Source organism: Callorhinus ursinus, unplaced genomic scaffold (genome assembly GCF_003265705.2).
Source record: "Callorhinus ursinus isolate GAN/ISIS: 27379988/994484 unplaced genomic scaffold, GSC_fseal_2.0 scaffold7, whole genome shotgun sequence".
NCBI classification, from domain to species: domain Eukaryota; kingdom Metazoa; phylum Chordata; class Mammalia; order Carnivora; family Otariidae; genus Callorhinus; species Callorhinus ursinus.
In genome coordinates, this window is record NW_027397069.1 from 53,207,510 (window position 1) to 53,219,598 (window position 12,089).

Consider the following 12,089-nt stretch of genomic DNA (forward strand, 5'->3'; position numbering starts at 1 on the left):
AGTGAAGCACAGACAGGACACAAACGCAAGCCCCTGGACTCTGGCTTCGATTTTGCGCCAGCGCAGTCTCACCAAGATAGTGCCGGCGGCCCAGGGGGCGGTACAAACGTCACTTCCCCTGGCCTCTGGCGCTGGCGCGATGACGGCTCGCCTGGGGCCTCCCCAGCGGCGTCCTGGAGTCGGGATAGGAGTAGTGGTGACTAGCAGCCGGCATCCTCGTTGTGTCCTCCTGGGCAAGAGGAAAGGGTCAGTTGGAGCGGGCAGTTTTCAACTTCCTGGAGGTCATCTGGAGTTCGGGTGAGCAGCTACAAGGGTCACCCAGGGAAAGCCCAACGTGCAGGGGAAGGATGCACTCTTTGCGTGCGTCCGTGCGTCTTTGCGTGCACGCTGACGCTGCGTCTTCTCGCGCGTTCCTCTGCTCTCCCCCTCTGGCTGATAAACCCCGCCCACCCCAGGTGCACGCTGGGAGCGGGGCTCTGAGCTAGGGAGGCTGGGGAAGTAGCTGGCTTAGGTGTTGAGTCCCGCCCGCACAGTCGTCTTTTTATGGCGTCCGCTTATAGTCACGGTTGCGGGCTGGTGTGTGCGGTGCGTTTTTCTAGTTTTTGCACGTAAGGGACGGAAAGTGGGTCTTTCTAACCCTCGAGCAGTCCAGTTTTGCCAGTGAAGGTATTTGCATGGTTTGGCTGTGCTTTAAACTTCCACACATGGACGATCTGTTTCCTGCCCCGAGCAGGTTTACTTGCACCCTGACCAAGCAGATGGGCTAGTCGAACTCTCTGGGCCTCTGTCTTCATCTTTCCACTGGGGAAGTTGGAACAAAGCCCTTTTTAATGTCCCTTTCTGCTTTGGCATTCTGTGGTTTGATAATGGATCAGACCAACAAAAGAAGTCGGGTAGTTAAGGGTCAAGTCTACCCAAGGGGGCAGAAAGCCGGGGATTGTGCTGAAAGGTGGGTTCTGAAGGGAGAATGGGGTTAAAGTCAACAGCAGATAAACAGCATCTAAAGCCTTCAGAGCCAGCACTTGTTTTTCCATTAGTGTAAAAGTTCGAAACATGCATAAAAGAGAAAATAGTTGGTGAATCCTCATATACGTGTTGCTAAGCTTGTTCTTGTTTCATCTTTATTGCTCCCTCTCAACAGACACACACATTGTTTTCTAGACTCTTCTAAAGGAAAACTCATTTGTTATACCACCCCTAAATAATTCATTATGTATCTGCAATAGGCTTTTTAAGAGACGTAAACACGTTTTCCCACCTTAACAAAATACCATTTTCATACCTTAAGGTAATTCTTTAATAACCTGTGATACCCAGTCTGTACCATTTTCCCCAGTTGGCTTGAAAATGTCCTTTTATTGTTTTGTACCAATCAAGATCAAAGGAAGAGTACATATTACATGGACTTTAGGATTGATACATTTTTTTAAGTCTCCAAATCCAACAGTAATTCTCCCCCCCTTTTCCCTTTCTTTCCGTGCTATGTTGAAGAATTTGGGTCATTTGGAGAATTTCATACATTCTGACTATATTCTTCTAATCCACCTATTTGTTATAAAGTGCTAGTTAGAGGCTTGATCCTGGTTCCCTTTAATCAGACTTTGTCTTTTATGATACATGGAATTCTTATGTTGTAGCACATGGAATTTTTTAAATAGTCTTCAGGATTTTAAAAAGCATCAATAAGGGCTCCTGGGTGGCTCAGTCATTAAGCGTCTGCCTTCGGCTCAGGTCATGATCCCAGAATCCTGGGATCGAGTCCCGCATCAGGCTCCTTTGCTCGGCGGGAAGCCTGCGTCTCCCTCTCCCACTCCCCCTGCTTGTGTTCGCACTCTCACTGTCTCTCTCTCTCTGTCAAACAAATAAATAAAATCTTAAATAAAATAAAAAGCATCAATAAGTTTATCATTTTTAGATAATTAAGCCATCAGTTAATAACGAAAAATTTCGGGCACACTATATTGTACTTGGTCAATTGTTGGTAGGCATTAGGTCACAAACGAAGCACTAGTTAGAATGTATAATTAGTGGAGCAATGGCTAAAGATAGCTTAATAATAACACAATAAAGTATTGGAATCTTTACTCAGATATCCAATGATAATAGCCAGAATTGAACTTTAATGAGCTTTTTACTAAGTGCTAGATATTATGCTAAGCTCTTCACATGTATGCTTTCACTTATCTTTATATGACTGGTACACTGGGCTAAGTTTGATGGGAAACAGATAGGAAATGGCTTTATTTTCTCCTTCCATTGTCTTTAAACATGATTTGTCTTTCCCTTCTCTGCTGCTCCAAGACATTTCCTGCAAATTCTATTGTTTTCCTATCACTTGATTATAAAAATAAATCACACTTCGGTCATTATGATCCACTTCCAAGCATTTCTGTCTCCTGTGTAGTGAGGAAAAGGAGAGAGGAGGGGGGCCTCCTCCTCTTCTCACTGTTTCTGGTTTCCTTCCTTCTCCAGGATGTTGGGGAGGAAGGGAGGGGGCCAGACTTTTTACATTACTAGTGCTGCTGTGATCCACCCATGGGTACGCATGCTCCGGATGCAGTATTCACAGGTGTGCTCTCTTTCTCAGCATATATTTGTTCGTTGTTTGGAAGTCCTATAAGGATGTCTATACTGCACAGTTCTCTGACATAGGTGACCAATTTAGCTTTTGCTTAGCACACTATCTTGCATTTTCTTTATGCTGGGGTCCCCAGTTGTCTCTTGTAGCATCTCTTGGGCCCAGAGGAAATTCGCAATGGAAAATAATGCCTTCACTGTCACCTTTTTCCTTGCTCATTCATCGTGGGCTTCTCTAGCCAGTCTCCTGCTTTCCAGATTCTCAAGGTGGGAATAAGCCTCAGTCTCTGTCTTCACATGCATCCCTAAACATCAAGGGACACATTTTAGACTTGCCGAAGAGCTCTTACCTTTCTACCACCCCTGCTCTGATGCACAGCCTGTGAGTTTCAGCAGCTCCATATGTCTTTAGGAGGGGAGTAACACACCAGTGTCTCCTTGGAAGTCACACCCAATCTCTGTGACCAGTTTTCTTGGAGCACCTCTCACTTGGCTTTGGGGCAGCATTGTCCCCTCATCAGGAGGAAGGGAAACATTGCTCCTATGCTTGAAAATTCCTAACTTTGGGGTGCCTGGGCGGCTCAGTCGCTAAGTGTCTGCCTTTGGCTCAGGTCATGATCCCAGGGTCCTGGGATCGAGCCCCACATCAGGCTCCCTGCTCAGCGGGAAGCCTGCTTCTCCCACTCCCACTCCCCCTGCTTGTGTTCCTTGTCTCGCTGTGTCTCTGTCAAATAAAATCTTAAAAAAAGAAAATTCATAACTTTCCTCCCTCCCAAGAATCTCCTCTCTTTCTTATTATGTAGACTGGGTGGGGTGAAGGTCAAACGACTACTCTTTGAAACCTTTGAGTTTAGAGGGCATCTGTTTGGTCTTTTGCCATACTTTTTAGAATTTAGAGGTGTTTATTGCCTATTGTCCTCAGTTTTGAGGCTTAATCAAAAATTCTGAGACTGCAGGAAAAGACATCATCCACTTCTTGATACACCTACAACAACCCAGTGAGAGAGTGGCATTGTCTCTTTATTTGTCCAAGATAGAAAGTAATGGACTTTGAAATCAAACCTAGGTCTAGCTGACTCCAAAGTCTGTGCTCTTTTTTAAAGATTTTATTTATTTTATCAGAGAGAGAGACAGAGACAGAGCACAAGCAGGGGGAGCTGCAGGCAGAGGGGGAAGCAGGCTTCCCATGAGAAAGGAGCCCGATGATGCAGGACTCGATCCTGGGATCATGACCTGAGCTGAAGGCAGATGCTTAACTGACTGAGACACCCAGGCATCCCAGCCTGTACTCTTACCTGGTATACCAAACTGTCTCCTGATTGCATTCAGCTTCCAGGCATGTGAACTAGTGCTGAATTGGCTAAATGTTCTTTTTTTTTTTTTTTTTTTTTGCTCAATATGAAGTCCTTTTGGTCTTCAGATAACTTCAAATACCTTATATTTCAGATGAAGAGAATGTCAAAGGCAGGGTTGTTGATTGATTATTTTAAAGCATGAGCCAATTATAGTTCTTTTTGCTTTACACTAGAAATTCCTAGCTAAGAATTTCATGGCAAAAAAGTAAATTACATAAACAGAATTGAATACAGTGGTATGCTTCTGTTTTCTAGTGAAACGTGGGAAGAATGTGCTCAAAGGGAAACCTGGGAAGAAGCAGCTCTTCACCTGAAAAATGTTTGCTTTGCCTCAGTGGTGAATTCCTTTGTTGAGAAAGAAAATTACCATTATGTGACCATACTAATGAAAGGAGAGGTGGATATGACTCATGACCCGGAACCCAAGAACACAGAGCCTGAAAAAAATGAAAGTAAGAGAATTATAATATAATCATGCATCTTCTGAGAGAAGCATATCATCTGAGTATTACAGTATGTTGCCATGGGAAGAGACTTAGAGTCTCTTCGTACAGAAATGTAAATATACTTAAATCCTGAGACCATAAGGACACAGCAGGACAGAGACCTGGCTCCCGAGCCATACTACTTGACTTGCATCCCGGTTTTTCCACTTACAGGTTTGCAGCCTTGGGCAAGTTGTTTAAAGTCTCTGGGGCCTCTTTTTTCCTCTGTGATAAGAGTAACCACCTCAGATGGGTTGTTGTAAGGATAAAATGAGTTAATACGCATAAAGAACCAAGTGAACACCCTAAGTACTCAGTAAATCTTAGTTTTATTATTAGTGTTTTATTATATTTACTTCATTACTTCAATAAAATATTTATTTTATTTATTTTACTTCAGACTGATTTTAAGGAAAACATTTAAGGTGCCATTGTCAGTGTTCTCATCTGTAGAAAGGTATAAATTTCCTTGTATAGAGAGGGACTAACCCAGACAAAACAGTTATCTTCCGTGTTGAGTCGAGTGCTCTGAAAGCTGTAACAGCAATTGATACTATTTACTGTGTGCTAAGCGTTGTTTTAAGGGCTTTGCATGTATCACCTCTCTTCAAGTTTCATAAAACTCCGCGACAAAGAGTAAAATATTGAACTTATCGAATATATTATTTGCCATATGAAACCTGATCCAAGTGGTCTTGTGCCCTGAACCTCCCCTGTAAACATTTAATTTATTCTCTAATATGGAAGAATCTTTTCATTCAATAAATAGTTCCTGAGTACTGTGTGCCCGTTAGGTACTGTTCTACGTGCTAAAGAAGCAGCGGTGGGCAGAACAAAGTCCCTGCCCTCTCAGACGTGACATTTCACTGGGGGGTGGGGGGAAGGCAACAAATTGGCAGGTGTTTTACAATGTAATTATAAGAAATAAGAAGGCTAGGGACACATGGGTGCTGCATCAGATAGGGTGGTCAGGGAGGGCTCTGAGAAGGGGGCATATATGCAGAGGCCTGGAGGAAGTGATATTTCCAGAGTGAATAAATCATCACTGAAGTGTTTTGCAGATTGAATGGTTGCCCACCCAAAGGCCTGTTGAGTCATATATGATTTTTTCTTTATTTTTTATTTTATTTTTTAAAGATTTTATTTATTTATTTGACAGAGAGAGACACAGCGAGAGAGGGAACACAAGCAGGGGGAGTGGGAGAGGGAGAAGCAGGCTTCCCGCTGAGCAGGGAGCCCGATGCGGGACTCGATCCCAGGACCCTGGGATCATGACCTGAGCAGAAGGTAGATGCTTAACAGCTGAGCCACCCAGGCGCCCCTGACTTTTTTTTTTTTTTTAAATAAAACAGATAACTACTGGAAATCATCTAAAGTGAATTAGTAAAGTCTGAGCCATTTTTACTCACTATACCCTAACACCAAATGTGTGGCTTTTCTGCTCACACCAAATAATTCTCCAGATATCAGTTGGGTGTCTTACAATTCAGTTTAATTCTTTTTTTTTAATTTTTTATTGTTATGTTAATCACCATACATTACATCAGTGTTGTTGTACAGGGTGTTGTACAGGGTACACCCCCCAGTGAAATGTCACATCTGAGAGGGCAGGGACTTTGTTCTGCCCACCACTGCTTCTTTAGCGCGTAGAACAGTACCTAACGGGCACACAGTACTCAGGAACTATTTATTGAATGAAAAGATTCTTCCATATTAGAGAATAAATTAAATGTTTACAGGGGAGGTTCAGGGCACAAGACCACTTGGATCAGGTTTCATATGGCAAATAATATATTTGGTAAGTTCAATATTTTACTCTTTGTCACGGAGTTTTATGAAACTTGAAGAGAGGTGATACATGCAAAGCCCTTAAAACAACGCTTAGCACACAGTAAATAGTATCAATTGCTGTTACAGCTTTCAGAGCACTCGACTCAACACGGAAGATAACTGTTCTGTCTGGGTTAGTCCCTCTCAATACAAGGAAATTTATACCTTTCTACAGATGAGAACACTGACAACATTGATGTACAACATGTTCTTGATACAATTCAGTTGAATTCTTACACTGTCTAGAGTTAGTATCAGATCCCAAAAGTTAAGGAGCTCAGTCCCACAAGACTGCCCCCAGTCACTTGTCCTGGCCTCCTGTATTTTTTTTTTAATTTTTTTATTTATTCATGAGAGATAGAGAGAGAGAGGCAGAGGGAGAAGCAGGCTTCAAAGGAGCAGAGAGCCCGATGCGGGACTCGATCCCAGGACTCTGGGATCATGACCTGAATCGAAGGCAGATGCTTAACCATCTGAGCCACCCAGGCGCCCCGGCCTCCTGTATTTCTGACTGCCTGGCTACAATGGGCTTCCCATAACCTCCTCCTCAGGTTCAGTAATTTGCTAGAATGGCCTGTAGAACTCAGGAAAACACTTTCCTTACATTACCAGTTTATGATAAAGGAAACAACTCAGAACAGCCAAATGGAAGTGAGGCACTGGGCCAGGTAGGTGGGGAGAGGGAGGCTGAGCTTCCATACTCTCAAGGAGCATGATACCCTCCTGGCACCTTGATGTGTTCACCAACCGGGAAGCTCTCTGAGTTTGTTGTGTAGGGTTTTCTTGGAGGTTTCTGTGTAATGGGACTATTGCATATTATTATTGCTACAACTGATTAAATTATTGTCTGCTGGTGATTAACTCAATCTCCAGCTCCTCTCCCCTCACCTCAGGTGGGATGTGGGTGGTGGATGGGAAGTCTTTCTGGTCACCAGCCCCCATCCTGAAGCTATCTAGGGACCTCCAGCGACCCATCAGCTTATTAGCATAAACTCAGGTATGGTTGAAAGGGGTTTATTATGGATAACAAAAGTTGTTCCTCTCATCCCTATCACTTAGGAAATGACAAAGGTTTCAGGAACTCTGTGCCAGGAAACAGGGAGGAAGCCCAGATATGTATTTCTTATATCACAGTAACACACGCAAAAACACCCAAAAAGTGTCCAAAGGCCTCTGGTTGGCCTAGGGCACAACTAAAATCATTCATGTTTTAAGAAGGGAAAGCAGGACAGGTAGATGAGAAATGTACCAGGTTCCCTGGGGGAGCTCTCTACAAGTTCTGCTCTCTCTCCCAACCTAATTATCCTGGACAAATTGAGGACTAGGAGAGAGGACAGTCCAGGACAGTAACAGTGGGAACAAAACTCAATAGTCTAGATATCCTGAAGCTGTGGGGAGGAGCAGTTGATTACTTGGCTTTTTAACATCAACTTGAAGTGTGAATATGCATATTTCCACATTAAAACTTTTTGTAGGACTCCATTTCCTACAAGCAGAATGTATTTCATATACCTGAAGCAAAATATATTTCATATAACTGAATTTTTAAAATGAGTTTGAGGCATCATTTATTCAGGTAATAAATAAGCACAGATCACTGTTATCTAAAAACAGAACCCTCAACTTGGAAGAAATGACCATTTCCTTTATTTTTATCTCTGCTACAGGCAAAAAAAAAAAAACCTGAGACAAGATGAGACAAAACAATGAAATAGTGGGGTTTTGCATACTTAGTGTCCTTCATAAGAAGCAGACATAGAAAGTATTCATTTGTAGAGAAGGGCCGAGGAGAAAACACCGGAGTGACTGACTGTCCCACCGGCTCTAACCAGTCGACAGTCAGCTGCCTGTGTCTCTCAGGCCCCCACCCTGCCTGGTCACCCTGCCCAGTCCCTGCAGGGATCTGCGCAGCTGAGCCCCCTGGTGCAGAGTGCTGGCCGCCTCTATTTCTAGTTACCTTCCCCTGACATCCAGAAGGTATCTCAGGTTCAAGTGTTCAGCTTCAAATCGTACTTAATGTTTTTCCTTTACTGAACTGTGCATACATAAAGGGCAGAATTTGGGCTTATTCACCTTTGCCTGGCTCCTATTCAGAGTACATTGTTCAGAATATGTTGAAGGAAGACGGGAACGAGGGAATGAGGTTCCCAAATACAGTACCTAGACTGGCCTACTTTTTAACAACTTCTAAAATACTATTCTACTTTATTAAGTGCATTATTAGGGTTTTTGTTACTCTACTATTGTATGTATTGTTTTTCTCCTCCTAGGATATGGTAGTTTTGAGTCCTTTTTACATGCTTTGTGATCTTTTTTAAATTCATTTATATAACTTTTTTTTTGAGTTTGTCTCCCTTCATTTGGTTGACCCTCTCACATGCTAGTAATCTGAAATCAAACAGCATGATTTTATAAGGCCCAAGGTTACTGGCACCAAGTCAGATTTGACCAGAACCACTCATTCCACTCTATCCCTTAGTAACAATATAGCGGACGTTATTTTCACTTTTTTCCCAGTTGAGAGCCCTTGCTGAGAACCAGCTGCAGCACAGCCAAGGTGCAGTGGTTCGGTGGTGGTGGTGGTTTTATTTATAGTATAAACATGCAGTCTCTCTTCCATGTTCACCAGATCCTGGATCTGGATTGCCTGCTTCAGGTTACAAGTTAGAGCATCTTTCCTCCAGCCAGCCAGTTATAATTAGGAGGATCAGCCAGATGCTTCATTTTCTCCAAGGCAAGAGAAACTTTACAGACAGCTCTCTTGAGACTGTTAATCTGGCATCTTGCAGACCATTGCTGGGTGACACCTCTCTGTCTCCCTCCTTCCCTCCCTCTCTCTCTCCCTTTCCTTCCTTCCTTCCCTCTTTCTTTTAGTCTGTGGTCACAGCAGCTGATCACTCCTTTCTGAACTTGTTCTAACTTTATGGATTCTCTGTCCCCTGCTTTCTCAGAGTGAAAGTACATACCTGTATTTTATAGGCAGAGAAATACTTAGTGGAAGTAACTGCACTTAAACATATGTATACACATGTGATCATGAGGAAACGTAGTTTGAACATGGAGTGTATATCTCAATAATATAATATTTATATATTCATCTGTTAGGAGCGTCTGTGCTTTCATGTTATTTACATCTAAAGATTTAATTTATTTATTTGGGAGAGAGAGCACTTGTGTGTGAGCAGGCAGAGCAGAGTGGGAGAAAAAAGAGGGAAAGAATCTCCAGGAGTCTCTAACACTAGGCTCATGGAGCCCATTCTGGGGGCTTGATCTCACAACCCTGAGATCATAACCTGAGCTGAAACCAAAAGTAGGTTGTTCAGCCCAGCCACCCAGGCGCCCCTCATGTTATTGACATTTAAATCATCAAAGAAGGGGTGCCTGGGTGGTACAGTCCCTTGAGCAGCCAACTCTTGGTTTGGGCTCAGGTCATGATCTCAGGTCCCGAGATGGAGCCCCCTGTCGGGCTCTGCGCTCAGCGTTGGAATCTGCCTCAGATTCTCTCTCCCTCTCTCCCCTCTCTCTCTCTCTGCCCCTCCCGCTCATGCTCTCTCTCTCAAATAAATAAATAAATAAATAAATATAAAAAATAACTCATCAAGGAAAATACTGTTCCCTACAATGTTCCTCTAGAATTTTATGGATTTCACAACTCATAGACACTGTTAAATCTTTCCTCTTTCAATGGATATTTTTTTTAAACTTGGTCCCATCCCTACTGTCTTACTACCTAAAGTGTACCGCAACACAGAGAATACTTTTTTTAAAAATGTTTTATTTATTTATTTGACAGAGAGAGAGAGAGAGAGCGAGAGCAGGAACACAAGCAGGGGGAGTGGGAGAGGGAGAAGCAGGCTCTCTGCTGAGCAGGGAGCCCAATGCGGGGCTCGATCCCAGCACCCCGGGATCATGACCCGATCCGAAGGCAGCTGCTTAACCGACGGAGCCACCCAGGCGCCCCCAGAGAATACTTCTTATTCTCTGCACAGCTTCCATTACCTTTTAAAAAGATGGAGGATAGCTTAGAAATGTAATTTGCCTTATTCTATAGGTGAGGTAACTAGTTTATTCCAACGTAGTATTGTAACCTGTCGTATATAAAGTTCTGTGTGTTTCATTTAGCCAAATGTTTAAGCAAAAACTGAATGGTCCAAAAGCTGGGTTTTACCATAATGGGGCTCTTATAAACTTGGCTTCATGTTGGAATAACAGCATGTTTTGAATGATCACCATTCTGTTAAGATCATTCTAAATGCAAATTATGTTGGTACAGCAGGGCTAATGCATAGCATCACTGATTAGTAGCATGCTATTATTAGTGGCACGTCATTTTTAAATTTAATTAATTTCTTCTCAGGATAGGTTAACTTGCCAAAATAAATATTCTTTGTTTCCTTCTAGCTAAATTAATTGATTTGGTATCTTTCTTTTCTAGGTTGGGAGTGGGTTCCCTGGGAAGAATTTCCTCCACTGAACCAGCTTTTCTGGGCACTGCGTTGTTTAAAGGAACAAGGCTACAATCCATTTAAAGAAGATTTGGATCATCTGGTAGAATACAAAGGATATCATCCTTGGGGATACAAGAAGAAAACCTGATTTATTTTAAAAAGACAAAAGAAGGTCCTGTTAGAGAATGAAAAAAAAAATCTACATTTCGGGTGCCTGGGTGGCTCAGTTGGTTAAGCGACTGCCTTCGGCTCAGGTCATGATGCTGGGGTCCCGGGATCGAGTCCCGCATCGGACTCCCTGCTCAGCAGGGAGTCTGCTTCTCCCTTTGACCTTCCTCCATCTCATGCTCTCTCTCTACCATTCTCTCTCTCTCTCAATAAATAAATAAAAATCTTTAAGAAAAAAAATGTTTAAAAAAATCTACATTTCAGAACAATTCCATTTTATTTAAAAAGTTGCATATGATTGTCAATTATTTGATCTCTCTTAATATACCCAACACCCTTTCAGCCAGTACTTGTGAAACATTTTCAGGCATTAGGTCATGAATTGCACTTCAGACTCAGTGTGATCAATGGTGATATTGTGGCTCTTCTGCTGTCTGTGCAGTTTGTCATGACCAGCTTACATGGCGGGGAGGACAGTAGGATTTGCCTTAGCGTTTCCGTCCAAGTTCAGATGTAAACACAGCATTGCAGAATTTATCCTGTCTGTTGCTTTTCCTCTTCTGTTTTATTTAAAGCAAAATCTGTAGTCCTGAACTATGGCAGTCCTTGCACCTAGAGCAACAGGATAGGTCATTAGGGTGTATTTCCCAGGGTTCTGATTCAGAACCTGCCTCGAGAGAAGTGAGACAAACCACCTGCGATACTACCCTGTCATTAACGGGCCGTGTAATTTTGGATTTCTCACCTAATCTCTGTGAGATCCAACTTCCTTATATCTAAAAGAAGATTGGACTAGGGCACTGGTTCTCAAGGTGTGGTCTGGGGAGGTCTGTGAGACCCTTTCAAGGACACTCAAGTTCAAAGCTGCTTTCATAATACCAGGACGTTATTTGCCTTTTCCACTGTCATTCTTTAACGAGTGTACAGAGGAGCTGTCCAGAGGCTAAGGGACATGTGCCACTGTAACAGACTGAATGCAAGAAGAAACCAGGCAAGCCTCATGGATGAAACTCTTCATAGGTTTATCTCAAATATAGTTGTTTGGGAATTCATTGATTCTTTTTTTTTTAATTTAAATTCAATTAACGTATAATGTATTATTGGTTTCAGAGGTAGAGGTCAGTGATTCATCTGTTATATATAACACCCAGTGCTCATTACATCATGTCCCCTCCTTAATGCCCATCACCCAGTTACCCCATTCCCCCACCTCACTCCCCTCCAGC

The 12,089-nt window shown here is 42.8% G+C and overlaps 2 protein-coding genes across 2 annotated transcripts in view; one reads left to right on the forward strand and one right to left on the reverse strand.

Moving 5' to 3' along the window:
- Positions 1–192, reverse strand: part of SUCLA2 (succinate-CoA ligase ADP-forming subunit beta) — a 58,699-nt gene extending 58,507 nt beyond the window's left edge. The window contains exon 1 of the mRNA XM_025874890.2: positions 73–192. The gene's annotated coding sequence lies outside the window, so the exon portion shown is untranslated. The remainder of the gene's footprint in view (positions 1–72) is intronic.
- On the forward strand, positions 140–11,101 carry NUDT15 (nudix hydrolase 15). The gene is made up of 3 exons (XM_025874891.2): positions 140–297; positions 4,188–4,384; positions 10,683–11,101. The coding sequence occupies exons 1-3, from the start codon at positions 140–142 to the stop codon at positions 10,841–10,843; spliced, it is 516 nt and encodes a 171-aa protein (XP_025730676.1). The 3' UTR covers positions 10,844–11,101.
- Positions 11,102–12,089: the final 988 nt, after the last annotated feature.